This window comes from Lagopus muta, chromosome 21 (genome assembly GCF_023343835.1).
Source record: "Lagopus muta isolate bLagMut1 chromosome 21, bLagMut1 primary, whole genome shotgun sequence".
In the NCBI taxonomy this organism is placed as follows: Eukaryota; Metazoa; Chordata; class Aves; order Galliformes; family Phasianidae; genus Lagopus; species Lagopus muta.
In genome coordinates, this window is record NC_064453.1 from 2,105,186 (window position 1) to 2,119,049 (window position 13,864).

Sequence of the window (13,864 nt, forward strand, 5' to 3'; positions counted from 1 at the left end):
CATTTTTATGAGTCGATTCTGCTTTTCTTTCACCCAGGTGATGCTGTTGGGCTGTGTGTGGTGCAGGACAGCCCTTCCTCAGCCCTCAGTGCTGCTGGATGCACCAAGCTGAGGATCAATGAGTTACAGCCCAGCTAGGCAGACTATCCAGCTCCAACTTTTATTTCTATTGCACGTGGGGACTTAGGTGAAGGTGTTGGGAAAACAAGTGCTGGAACCAGCATGGGAGCACTGAAAGGAATGGGAATGCCTGGAGTCCCATCTCCCACTGCTGGGTGCTGAGCCTTGGGAGATTCTGTACCATGGGTGGGAGCAAAGCTGGCTGTAATGGGGTCTGTGCATGGGGAGCCTGGCTTAGCAAATGCTTCACATGTGTGGTTTCATTAAAAAAAAAAAATCATCTGCAATGCAATCTGTGCTCTAATTTGAGGGCACCGTTTAGTGATTTTAATTGTGTGACAGTATTTTGGTATTTCCAATGCCCAGTAGTAGGTTAATGACTGTTCCTTGAAGAATGGAGTTTATATAACACAAGTCATTACATAAGGAGGCTGATCGTGGCCTGGGGAGCTGAAGGAAAACAAAAGATGCAAGAATGCAAACCCTCGAAGCAGCAAACGGTGGCCCCGAGTGCCAACAAGGTGATGATAACCTTGAGTGATGTGCTGTGGCTGCTGCCCATCCCTATCGCATGGTTTAACGGCACGACCGACCAAGCCAAACAAAAGTTGTTACCTGTTCACCGAGCTATTTTTTTTTGCAGGACGAACCCAAACGTGGCCCACAACTCGACGATGTAAAACCATGCGAGAATCCAGAGCACGACCTTCCCTCGGATCGTGGGCTCGAGAGATGCTAGGACGTGGGACTTCGTGGCATTTCTGCTCACCCGCATCGTCGCGGGGTGGGAATGCGGAGATGCGGGGCCGGGCCGGGACCCCCGCGGCTGCGGGGCGGCAGGGAGAGCATCGGGACCGCGTTGGGGCCGGGATGGGAGCGGGGAAGACCCGGGAGGGAGGAAGGGCGGGGTGGGGATGGTGCGGGACTGGAAATGCGGCCAAGCGCCGCTGCCGGGGCTCCGCTCGGGAAAACCGTGCGGCTGCCAGGCGGGGGGAAGCCCGGCAAGGGCAGGTCTGCAGCGCTGCCGCTCGAGATGAGCCGCTCCCGGAGCAGCGCGTCCCCGCCTTAGGTAAAGGGCCGCGGATGGGAGGGAGGGAAGGAGGGGAGGGAGCAGGGGAGGGGGCGGCCGGCCCGGCGGGGAGCAGCCCCCCACAGCCCGCCCAGCCGGAGCCGGAGCCCGAGGGGCTGCGGGCATTGCCCCGGGGCGGGAGGGGGGGAGGGGGGGAACAGCGGAGGGGGAGGACGGGGGGGGGGAGGCGTGTTGTTTTTTGGGTGGATTATTTATTTATTTTTTTTTTTCGCCGATCGGGAGAGGTTGATTTTGGGGAGGGTCGGGAGAGAGGATGCAATGAGGCTCCCCCGGACTGGGTGATTTTTGTGGCTTGCCTCCTCCTCCCCCAGCCTCCCCCCGGCCTCGGCTGGCTCACTCTCCAGTTGCTGCATGCGGGGCTGTGCCGTGTGCCCGCTCCCGGAGCCGCCGTGGCGCACCTCCATCGGCCGACAGCCTTGAAGGGAAAGCATTTTTTAGAGTATTCATCCCATTTTTAAGATATATATATATATTATTTTTATCCTTACCTGTCACCTTCGTCTTAGGAAAAAAAAAAAAAAATAATATCTATCTACAAAATAACAACATAACCCTCCCCCAGCGGGCAGCCCGAGGCGCCCGGCACGGGGCAGTGCGGGTGTGAGCGCGGGGGGCGCCCCGCCGCCCCACCGCCCCCCGCCGCAGCGCAGCGCGATGCGCTCCGGGCTCCGCGCTGCGCAATAGCGCGGCCGCCGCTCGCAGATCGCGGGCTGGGGGCGGCCGGAGCCGATCGCTACCGATTCCCCGTTGATGTCCATGAATGCAAACACCATGATTTTCATGATCCTGGGCGCCTCTATCGTTATGGTAAGAGATTTTGCTTATTTCCCTCCCCTCCATTCCACCTCCCCCCCTTCCCCCCCCCCCCCCAACCCCCCCTTTTTCCCTTCCCCGGCCCCGCGCGTCCCTGTGTGCTCGGTGTGTGTGTGTGCACGGTGTGTCTGCCCCGGGGAACACCAGCGATTATTTTCTATATGACCGCTTCAGTCTTTGGCAATCAAACTGGAGTCAATGTTTTATTCCATCATCCAGAGTTGACCAGATGCCTTGGTTATGGGCTCTTACAGGCAATAGCTTGCTTGATGGACATGAATGCGTTGCTGGACAGATTTCACAATTACATCCTACCGCATCTGAGAGGGGAAGACCGAGTTTGTCACTGCAACTGTGGCAGGTGAGTTAACCTGCGACGCCGGGCTCACCTGACCCAGCCCCTTCCACCCCACCTGGCTGGAGGAGGCCCTGTCTGCATTCTGGCTGTGTCTCAGCATCAACATGGGGGGAGGGGGGGGGGGAAGGGTAGGTTTGTTTTTCTGCAAGAAGAGTTTGCCGTGGGCCTGCAAGTCCATTTTCCTTTGTGTGCATGCGTGTGTGCAGGCATCCGGCAGCCCTGGGGAGGAAAGGAACTTGGATTGAATTCCAACACTCCGTGTTTTGCCTTCACAGACACTGGGCTGTGTGCTTTCCCTGGGGAGAAAGGGGGGGGGGGGGGGGGAATTGTAGGCTGGATGCTGGTGAGGATGGAAGGGGTTGGGGTCTGGGCAACCCTGCACCCAGGATGGAGTGCTGCTGCTGCTGAGGACGGTGTCACTTTGAGGCTCTGTGATTGTCAGTCAGCTTCCAATTCTCAGTGGCTTTTCTCCGGAGCCATCATGGTGCTGCACGGAGCGCAGGCCTGGCGTTGGGGGACGTTGGGTGATGTCTTTGCTGCTTGCAAGTTTAGGGCTGCACAGTTTCCTGCCACGGCTGTTGGGCAGCGCTCGGTTCCCCCAAATGCAGCTCCTTGTTCCATGGGTGATGCTGAGGAACTGAGCTGTGGCTGTGGAGTTGAATTTTGCTTTTCTCCATGATCCCTGTCCTGCAGCCCTGGCCTCTGCCACCCCCGGCCACTTTCTCCATCCTCCCAACCACTGCTTTCCTCTGGTGGCCCCGGATGGGAGCTGAGCAAACCTTCACACCTTGGGGTGTGCAAACCTTATCCATAGCCACTGCTCATCCTCTCCACCCTGCTTCGACCTATGGTTCCTGTAGCAGAACAGCAAGGAGGTACCTCCAGGGCTGAGCAGAGCCAGGCCAGAACGATCTGAGAGCAGACCCCACACCCTGGTTCATTGGGCACAACTTCACTACTGCCAGTTGGGAAGCAATGTCTACAGCGCCTTTCATTCTATTTGTCAGGGATTCTTTCTCTTGGGTAATTTTTTTGGAGACTTCTTGATGTTTTTTGCTTGTTTAAGAATCGTCCTCTGCCTCTTTAATCTGTTTTTCTTTTTGCTTGCCATGCTTGTATGCAGTGGTGGTGAAAATCAGCTGTTGGTAATGTACTTTAACACTGCCAGGTCCTGCTGGTGTCAGTGGCCGCGTTCCTTCTGCCCAAGCCCAAGGAGGGGGCAGGGCTGCAGATGGATGGGCCATGGCTCTGTCCTCAGATGGAGTCAGGTCATTTCTTAGAAAGTGTACAGCACAGCTTCCAAACTGTCAAGATGACAGGGAGCGAAAGGTGGAAGTTCACTGGTTGCCTTAGGTACGTGCAAGAGATGGATCTTGCCAACAAAACACAAAGCTGCCTTCACTCCTGAGTGAGGGTTTTTGTGCCCTGTGCTCCGTCTGGTTCAAGGGGTGGATGATGAAACGTGCCTCATGCTCTTTGCAGCTGCTTTCTGGGCTCAGCCCCGTGCACACAGCTGTGGCCCAGGCAGGGCATACCCTGGAGCTATGAAAGGTGGCACCGGGTCCTGGCAAAGGGCTCTGACTGTGCTGGCAACAAAAGGGAGCCTTGGAGAGAGGAACTTCCTGCAGTTCAGCGTGCAAGACTGAGGGAAGAGCTCAGGCTTCAGCTCCTGGCTGCCCTGTCCTGGGGTGCCTCGTTGGGGTCTCATGGTTGCATGGCTGGTGGGGAAGGGATGTGCCAACCCCTGTGCCTCTCTGTGATGGCCCATGCCTTGCATGGAGGTCCCAGGACAGGTGAAAGGAGCATGCTCTGCCTGCTGTCTCCTAAAACACCTTCTGCTAACGCTTGCCCTGTGGAGCTCTCGTCTCCTGCAGCTGAAGACTCTGCTCTGGTTTCCATGTTCCTGAGCACTGGCTGTGAGTAAGGAGAGTTGCTAGGGTTGAGAATTTTGGGGAAACAAAGCAGCCCATTGCTAGGGGCTGCTGAACCCTGACTATGCAGGGCTGCTTCAGACCAAAGCTCTTGGCACTTGATGGCAGAAGCAAGGTAGCAGTGCACTGGGACAAGTGTGATGTGGCCATGGTGGGTGCTTTTTAGGTTTGTTTGTCAGTAGGGAGCTGTGGCCACAGGAGGTCAGAGAGAGGTTGTGTGGTGCCAAGCATTCAGCAACTGCCACGGCTGCTTCATGGCCTTTCTCTTCTGGGACAGGTGGCCATATCTGAATTGCACTGATGGCTGTTTGGTGGGGGAGCAGAGGGCAGAGTCCTACCAGCTGGGTGGGAAAGAAGCTGGTGTAATGATGGTGGATGGAGGGACAGCATTAGCAGAGCAGCAGGGTTGGCCCTGGCACCTGGAGATTGGGGCTGCTCCTCTCTCAGCATCTGCCTTCTTGCAGGAGGTAGAAGGGCTGAGAGCTACGTTTGAGAGCTCCTGCTGATGGCAGTGCAGGAATGTTGCTGCTGGATTGGATCCCTGGCACCCTCCGGCTCCAATATGGAAGTTATCCAGGCTGTCCACAGCCCCTCTGGTCCCCCTCCTTGGGCTGTCCCTGCTGCAGGAGACACAGGGCTGCGCAGGCTGCAGAAACAAAGCACTGCCCCACTCCAGGTGCCTCTGTCCCAGCCAGGAAAGGGTCCTCTCTGGAAGCAGCAGGCTGGCAGCAGATCAGGAGCTGGGTGATGTCATGCAAAGGAAAATCACCAAAGGGCGTCCGTGGCGGCTGGGTGAGCTGGGGAGAGCAGATGACACCTGCATGGAGCACAGACCCATCAAAACAGCCCGGGGGCTCAGGAGTTCCCTGCCTGGGACAGGGTGAGGAGCTCAGAGGCTCTGGTTGTGGTCTTCTCCTTGGCACCGACCTTCTGGGTGACCTTGGGTGAGTTTGTCCCTCCCAAGCAAAGATGCTGTGGCAAAAGCCAAGCACCAAAACCCATCATTTTTGCTCCGTTTCTTCCTTTTTTTAACACTCTGAACAAATCTTTAATCCTCCATGCCTCCATACCCTCTGTGAACACTGGGAGGCCAAGGATGCTCACTGTGCTGGAGACCACCAGGCCTTCCCTGGGCTCCCAGCAGCTGCTATAGCATGGAAGGTCCCAGGAAGACATTTTCACCATTGCAATGGAGCCATCCCTGTTGCTGCAGCCCAGCTTTGCTGGCCATGGCTGTGCCAGGAGCTGAGCTGCTTGGCACGTTTGGGGAGAGGCTGCAAGGTCAGGCAGAGATGCAGAACAGAGGCTCTGCGCCTCCTGCAGCCCTTGGAATCGGTGCACCTCAGTGCCCATCCCGGGGCTGTCCAGCAGCACAGGATAAGCTTTGTTCTCCCAAATCCTAAACAGCAGTGCTTTTTGAAGGGCTCCGGTGCTGTGGCTGGGCTGCAGCAGCCAGCAGGCTCACAAGGTCACTGGAAGGGACATTAGCGCTTTGGGCAGCTCCGTAGGGAGCATCCCAGGCGTGCCGGCCACGGCTCTGCTCCATCACGGCTGCACTCAGGGCTTCATGCACGGTTTGCTAAGGGGGGGAAATCTGTCCCCATCACAGGGCTGGGAAGGGGCAGGAGTGCTTGAGCCTGTTGTGCCACTGTCTCATCTGAGCTGGTGCTGCCTTGCTGGGGACAAAGCAGTGAATGCAATCCCTGCTTGCTTCAGGGGTGCAGGAGTTGGTGCTCACCAACAGGACCTCACGAGTTCTTTGCTGCTTGGTACCACCAGTGGCTGCACGTGGCTGTGTTTCTGGGCACAAGGCTTGGCCTCTGGCATGGAGGCTCAGAGGTGATGCCTTCCCTCCCTGGATCTGGCTCCCAGAGCCATCCAGGCCACGTTCCAATTTCCAGCTCCCTAGGGCTGCAGTGGGGACCCAGGACCTCTGCATTCTATTAATAATTCTCCATACTGATGTGCTGATGCCTCCAAATTTCTTCTGCCATGTCCCCAAGGGCTTGAGCTGCCACCAGAAGGCTTTCGGGGGGGAGCCCCTCTTCCCCACCCCATCCCAGAGGCTCCACTCTGTCCTGCTAAGCCAAACCAAAGCAGAAAAGTGCCTACAGCTCTTCCAGGCTTTGCCCTTTTTGGGACACATTGAGCCCACATGGGTCTCTGTTTGGCCCTCATGAAGACAAGGGCTGTTTTCACTAGGATCCCGCGAGCAGAGCATCACTCGTGACACTATTTGGACATTTTCTCTCCATCAACCTGCATATGCAACCCAAATATGCAACTGGTGCATCCTCAGAGGCATGGCTGACCTCTGAACTCAGGGAGCGACCGCCGCAGCCCCGAATGTTGTTTATTGCATTACAGATGATGAGTTCAAGCACGGGCAGCCTGTGTCAGCAATGCGACACGAGCTCTGGGCTGCAGGGTGCTGTGCTTTGCTCTTTGTATTCCTGGTTTTTAGCCCAGCGGTGTCGGTAGGGCTTCAGAGCCCCTGGCCATGGAAACAGATGCTGGTGGAAAACACGCCCTGCTCTTCTCCACTGATGCTTCTCCCCATTTCTGTTCCCCACGACAGGCACCACGTCCATTACGTCATTCCGTATGACGGGGATCAGTCTGTGGTGGATTCCTCAGAGAACTACTTTGTGACTGACAATGTAACCAAGCAAGAGATCGATCTGATGCTGGGACTGTTGCTGGGTTTTTGTATCAGCTGGTTTCTGGTGTGGATGGATGGGGTTCTCCACTACGCTGTGCGAGCCTGGAGAACCAGCCGGCGGTACGGTAAGTGTGGCCCTCAGCACAACCTTGGGCCAGATGGTGGGCTCTGGTGGCTCCATGTTGACCATTGCCACGTCTATGCATGGAGATGAGGGCTCTGCTCCGGGTGCTGGCTGTGTGTCTGAGCAGAGTACTGATGAAATCTGGGTTTCTCTGCACCCATGGTTTGCAGCCGGGAGCCTCGCATTGGTTGCAGGCTCAGGTACAGCCTGCATGGCTTTGGCACGCTGGCTTTCTGTGCTGCGCTCCAGGAATGGAGCTGCTCCTTTAGGTGAGGGTGTTGTAGCACTGGCTGCCCAGGGAGGCTGTGCAGCCTCCATCCTTGGAGACGTCCAGGAGCCACCTGGCTGAGCTCCCGGTGCCCTTCTGGAGCAGGGTCCTTCCAAATGAAGCAGAGGGCCCTGCCTGCAGGGCTGCAGTGCAGATGAGGCAGGAGAGCGCAGGTCTCGGCATCTCTGTAACATCTCCCTTCTCCTTTCTGCCTTCCAGACAATTCCTGGTCTTGGATTCCAAAGTTTTGTAACTTAAAGGAGTTCAGAAAACGTCACCACAGGCAGTACGAGGAGGCGACTGGGAACATGGTGCACATCAAACAGAAGCTGTACCATAACGGGCATCCCAGCCCGCGGCACCTCTGAGGAACGCCTTCCCCTCCAGAGACTGCAGTGAGGTTTTAAAGAGGACTTTGCTCTTCTTCCGGGGGAACAGCTCCTACTTTTACATCTCTCTGGAAGCCAGCGAGGACATCATTTTACTTCTCCATCCCGTGTGTCCCCCGTGGCACACCACGATGCACAACTAAGCCAGTCCTGGATGCTACGCAGCCAAGACATTGCACTGTGTTCCACGTTTTATTGTCAGACTTGTGTACATATGTAAAAAAAAAAAAAAACACCAAACAAACCAAAATCAGACAAAAACAACAAGAAAAAAAAAACAAAACAAAACGAGAAAAGAGATTTGCATTATACTTTCAACCCCCCCTTTTCCTGGCATTCACAGCTGTCCTGCACATCCAGCTGCCCTGCAGGGAATGTTGGCTGAGGGTATGGAGGTGGGAGCACATGAAGAAGATGCAGTTTCTCATCCGAGTGCTAGAAGTCCACCGTTTCTTTGGTCCTTTGGTTTGGTTTTGCTCTTTGTTACTTCTGTTGCTAGAATGGTAGTAGGTTTGGACAGGGGCTGCTGCCAGACAGATGGGAGGGCAGCGACCCTTTGCTTTGGTTTGTGTTTTTGGGCATTGCTGCGGGGGAAGGAACGCATGATGGATTTGTTCTTCGTGTTGCTGCACACTGAAACCTGCCTTAAGCAAGCTGAGAAATCTTCCTAGCAGGGCAGCAGCTCTGTGAGGGATCAGCCCAAGCGATGGGGCTGGTGCTGTTACTCCTCGCTGCTGTTGAGAGGGTGGAGAAGCGAATGGGGCTGAGAGGTGTTACCCCTGGCTCGTACCCTGATCCATTGCACTGCAGTGAGCTGGGCTTGGCCTGAAGCCAAACTCATCTCCCAAAGCAGATGCGACAGGAGGGGCTGAACTCAAAGCAATGGATGCTCCTGTGGGGGGTTTTTTGGTTTTGCTTCTGCTGGGCACAGCTTAGGCTGCGGGTTTCAGTGTTGCTATGATGCGTCTGAAGCCTCACTCCATACCCAGAGACCTTCGTGTCCCGTAGAGCAGCTGGGAGCGATGCTCATGGGCAGGGATGTGCTGGGCTGGGAGCTGTGTTGTGAGCCAGGCAGGAGCTGAGAACCGAAGGTGGTGGCCCTGCAGCTGCCGTTGCTCCTTCGTTCCTTCTTTCGTGGTGAGCAGGCTTGTGTTTATATGGGAAAATGTCCAGAACTAAAGGATGCTGAGCGGTAGCAGGACTGTTGTTTTTTTTTTTTCTGTGGGTTCCTTGACTCTGTCAATGGCCTCCTATTGGTTGCAATGTCAGAGAAGGGAAAATGGCACCATGACCCCCAGCTTTTCTCCTCCCAACCCTGGCTTCTCCACCTCGCCTTTTGGTTGCTTCCTATGCCCAGGCCCAGTTCTGTTATTTATGAGCCCCAAAACAGGCCAAGGGCCAACTGCTGCTCTCCCCAGTTCCTACCTTTGCTGTCCCATACTGCCTCTTGTCTTGGAGTCCCAGTTTCTGTCAGGTCCTCAATAGTTGCCCAGTCTGTACTTGTGTCTGTCTGCTTGACTGTCTGTCATTAGGGACTTCAGCCTCCTGTTAGCATCCGGGGAGCCACGTTTCCTTTCCAAGACACGAGGTTCTGCAGCCTCCTTTTTGTGCTTGCCCATAGGGGCACAGCCTCCAGGGACAGAAGATGCCCACCTCCATGGGCTCAGAGCCAGGGGGTGGCTGGCCAAGCTCTGCTTGCCCTTGTGCAATTTCTGGCACATCAATTGAGCTGTAACGTAGAACAGGTGGGGACCATTCAGCTCTGAGTTGAAGAGGGGGGTGACATTTTGCAGGGCAGAAAGTTTCACTGGGATGAGGACAAATATTGAGCTTTTGGAATAAGTTAAGGGGGAAAATAAACAAATAAAGAAACAGCCCATTTTAAAACAAACTTGGTGCCTCTCACAAAAGGGGTTTAAAGCAGCGATCTCAACTCAGAATTGAACGTACTGGCTTTGCCCTTCTCTGAAATTCGGCTGTGGTTTGAAATATTAATTGTGAACCTTGCAGCTGGACAGGGTGAGGTGGCAGCTGATTGTCTGATCCACACTGGGATTTCAGGATTCTGTTAGGCTCTGGAAGACAAAAAACCAATCCTGCATGGTGCACATCCCCATGGCTTAAGAACAGAAGGTTTTCTAATCTGCTGTGGCTGCAGCAATCACCACGTGAGCTTCACTTTTGTTTACACACAGTCAAAACATGAAACAAAAAAGAAAATACTCTCAGAGCAATTAAATTCACTAGGAACAATTCTCTGCTCTTGAAGCCATGGGAAGCAGCCCCTCTCTCGCAGTGCAGGACACACAGAGCCAGCAGGGTTCTTATCCTTATTGGTTCTTATCCTTAATAAACAAGGGGCAAAGCTCTTCTCCACTCAGCAAGGCCACTATCCAGGAGACACGGTCTGTGCACAGGCAAGCTCAGCAGTTGGACTGGGTGATCTTAGGGGTTCTTTTCCAACCTGAATGTGAGAGACACGAAGCTCCATGGTCCTGAGCTCAGCTGGCTCTTTTGAACCCAGGGAGCTCCTGTAGATGTGACCCTATGGGATGTGCCCATTGCTCCATGCTTGGGGTGGGCATTCCCAGCACTGCAGTTGCTCGTTGCTCTGTCCCTACGAGGCTGCTGCTGTTTGGCTGTTTGAAGTCTGCTGTTGCTCTGTCTTCTTTCCCTGTGCATGTGTTCGTTTTGCTTCTGTCTGGGTGTGGGGGTGTTTTCTCCTCGTTCATTGTCTGAGATGTACTACTGTTGACTTGTTTGTTGTTCTCTGATCCAGTCTTCCCCTCCTCCCCTCCAAAAAAAAATCCCCGAAACAACCAACAAAACCAAACCAGACCACAACAACAACAACAACAACCACCCAAAACCCAGCGACTGCCCCTCGTGAAAAGGGTCTGGGTGGGGAGAAAAGCAGTGGTGGCATGGAGGATCAATCACTACAGGGTCAGGGCACTGCAGAATAGATGATGTGGGGTGCAGAGCTGGACAAGGAGTGGGAGTGTGCTCCGTGTCCCAGTGCTCGGCCACCAGATGCTCTGAGGGAGGTTCCTGCAGCATTTGGTGGTGGAGGAACGTTGTGCTGCCTCAGGAGGGCTTATTTTTAGAGCAGAGACAGCTCTGCAAACTGTGCTTGCTGATCCTCCAGAGCTGGGATTGGTGCTGGAAACGTTCTCCCCAAGAGAAGCACATTGAACCCAGCCTGTGCCAGCCCTCCTCTGTTCCTACCGTGTCCCTTCTTTGTAGCAGAGCCATGTGCTAATGAAGGCCATCTTGTCCAGTTGCTTCCTATCTGGAATCACTGTGGCCATGTGCTGTAGGAGGCCCAGAAGGGAGCCCAGACCCACATCCCAAGTTTCACACCATGGCAGGGTGGTCTTGGTGGCTCTCATTGCTGTTCTCTACCTCATTTTCCAGTTGCACGCAGCTGGGAGAAGAGAATATCCAGTCCCAAATGACTCTAAAGAGCTGCTGAGATGGTGAAGGGAGCAGAGCATCTCCCAGGAGAAGAGAAGGCTATTAGGGGGATTTCACCCATCTGTATGAGTACCTGAAGGGAAGGAGTAAAGCAGACAGAGCCAGGTTCTTCCCAGCAGTGCCAGGGATGGGACACAGGCAATGGAGCATCAGGAAGCACTTTGTGCATGGTGTAGGTGCTGGAGTGCTGGCACAGGTTGCCCAGAGGTTGTGGAGTCTTCTCTTTGGAGGGAGAAGGATGAGGCAGCATTGCTTGAACAGGGGCTGGGTCCAGAGGTCCCCTCTAGCCTCAACCATGTAGAGATTCTGCAAAACACAAAGCTGTGCAGAGGGTGATAGGGAGCTGAAGCTTCCCTTCAGCCCACGAGCCAGTATATTGGTTTGCAGGAGGCACGAGCAAACAGCAGGAGCCTTCACTTACCTTGGGTACCATCTTGGAGGGCACAGGCAGGAGAGCCCTCGGGCAGTCCCACTCCAATGCCACCCTTCCCACCCCCACTTCTATGATGGGAGAGCTTCAAAGCTAGAAACAGCCAACAGAAGCTCCCAGAGCATCTCTAGAGGTGAAAGACCAGAAGTGCTTCCATTATCATTCAGCAGAAGGAGAAAGACCTTTGGACCAGAATGCATTCACCCCGAGTACGCTGGTGGAGCAGACGTGTCTTCCAGCGATAGGGCAGTGCACAGGAGAGCAGGGCAGTGCAGCACAGGAGGAAACTGCCGGGATTGCCCTGCAGTGAGGACACAAGGCAGAGCCCAGGATGCTGCTTTCCCTGATTGTTAATCCTTCCTTTTTTTTTTTTTTTCCTGCATTCAAACCCGTTCTGCATGCATCAGACAGGAGAGGTACAACTTGAGTTGATAACAACGGAGGGAGAGATTACCCTCTGCTCCGAGTCCAAGCCCAGAGCAGTCCCTACTGTGGTTGAAAAGCAATAATGGCCAATTTTCTATTAAACACACCTGCCCGTGCAGATGGCATTAGGGCTGCTGTGCCCAAGCTGAGGGACATCTCGGAGCACGTGGTGGGGGAAGCAGCAGGAAAAGCACACTGTGATTTTATTTGGGTCAACGAGCGAGCCTAATTCAGCCATTCCTTCCCTTCCAGCGATATGTTTGTACAGTAGGTAACCAGTTCTGCTCCTGAAACTAAGCCCACCCTTTGCTGTTTGTCAGTAAAATATTCTTTTTGCATGTTTTGCATCCGAGTGGTTTTTCTCACCCCCTCCCCCCCCCCATTCTCTTTGCACTGAGCGATGCTGCTGGGATCAGAGCAGGGCTGGATTGGGGTGGGGGAGGCAGCTGTGCTCAGCCCTGAGCTGGGAATGAGAGGAAGAGGGGCCACGCCATTCCCAGCCTCTGCATCAGGGCTGGGTGGAGAGATGCTGAGCACAGCATTTCGGTGACAAAGTAAACGCTGGGCAGGATGGCAGTGAGGACAGATAGATGACCAGGCTGTAAATCTGCCTCCCAGCTGTAACATAGAGCGCAGGGGAGGCGGTTCAGCTGGCGGCGGTGCGATGGAGAGTGATGGATCACTTGCTCATCCATCTGCTCTTGGATTTGCTCTCCAATACAAAACACTGTTTTAATAAAGTGCTATTAGCTCATAATTCACTCTGTGCCAGGGGATGAGAGATAACCTCAGCCTGGGGTTGCCATTCCATCTCCATCCCTTCATGGGTGCCACCTCTATGGGGACAGTGCTCATCCTGTGAGCCAATGGCAAAACCCAACCCTGTTGGGAGAGATGGCATGGCGAAGTTCATGGTGTCAACCCCGAGGAAAGCAGGATATCCAAGCCTACAGCTACAGCTGTGCCAAGCTGGCCAAGGCTGCGTGCAAAGTGCCCAAGTTCTCTGCAGCCATGCCACTGAGCATAGCATGAGGGGACTGGGTCCAAACCATGGGATTTCCATTGGGATTGGCTGGAACTGACCTCACCAGCTCCCAAAACACTGCCTGGGAAAAATGAAAGCCCTCAGGCTGGAGGAATGGAGAGCCATGGCACTGCTGCAGTGCAGTGAGAAGAGAGAAAAACAACAGGTTAGGAAGACTGAACCCAAGGAAAACAAGTTGTCCGCTCCTCACTTTACAGTGCAACATCCCGACTCCTCAGTGCTCCCAAAGCATGGGATGCTCTTCTGCTCCACTCATGCAAGAGAAGCCTCGGGGCAACCAACACCTGCACAGCTCAAAGTGTGCATCAGCAGCAGCACCAGCACCGGTGCCTGTGCAACCCTGTAGGAACCTGGTGTAATCTGAAGGAGGAATTGTATAATAAAAGAGCTGAGACAGCAACTGCACTGCCTGGCTTTAGGGTAGGGCTCTCCTCCTGGCTGTTTGTAGCAGCAGAAGTGCAATCAGCATAAGGACAAGACACGGTGCCTGGGCACGCAGTGGTGCTGCAGGACACCCGGCCCTACAAAGCAGCAGCTCCTCAAATCCTCCCATTCTTTCTCTCTCTTGGCAACCAGAGGAAAGCAAAAGAGAAGCACGCTGAGAGAAGCCAGCAGCCAGGGGCACTGCTCATCCCTGCTGTCCCATCATGATGCCAGCTGCAGCCCCCAGCAGCCCCCGCTGCCCTCTGTGCTCCCAGGCTCGAGTCAGGGTGCATCTCAGCACTCGGCAG

At 54.7% G+C, this 13,864-nt stretch overlaps 1 protein-coding gene across 4 annotated transcripts; it reads left to right on the plus strand.

The window, feature by feature from the left end:
* Window positions 1–1,059: 1,059 nt before the first annotated feature.
* TMEM240 (transmembrane protein 240) lies at window positions 1,060–12,386 on the plus strand. 4 transcript variants are annotated; one of them, XM_048967864.1, is made up of 4 exons: window positions 1,060–1,189; window positions 2,278–2,384; window positions 6,891–7,099; window positions 7,586–12,386. In XM_048967864.1, exons 2-4 carry the CDS (start codon window positions 2,293–2,295, stop codon window positions 7,732–7,734), a joined length of 450 nt encoding a protein of 149 aa, XP_048823821.1. In that variant the 5' UTR covers window positions 1,060–1,189; window positions 2,278–2,292; the 3' UTR covers window positions 7,735–12,386. The 4 variants fall into 4 exon arrangements, with proteins under 4 accessions (XP_048823821.1, XP_048823820.1, XP_048823819.1 ...); XM_048967863.1 differs by lacking the exon at window positions 1,060–1,189 and adding an exon at window positions 1,419–2,017 and having other exon boundaries at window positions 2,243–2,384; XM_048967862.1 differs by lacking the exon at window positions 1,060–1,189 and adding an exon at window positions 1,419–2,017.
* The last annotated feature ends 1,478 nt before the right edge of the window (window positions 12,387–13,864 follow it).

Bases quoted from the DNA above. Each gene is read 5' to 3' on its own strand.
- TMEM240 (XM_048967861.1), top strand. From the start codon at position 2,185: ATGACCGCTTCAGTCTTTGGCAATCAAACTGGAGTCAATGTTTTATTC. The intron at 2,385-6,890 runs GTGAGTTAACCT...TCCCCACGACAG, and splicing joins TGTCACTGCAACTGTGGCAG to GCACCACGTCCATTACGTCA. The intron at 7,100-7,585 runs GTAAGTGTGGCC...TCTGCCTTCCAG, and splicing joins GAGAACCAGCCGGCGGTACG to ACAATTCCTGGTCTTGGATT.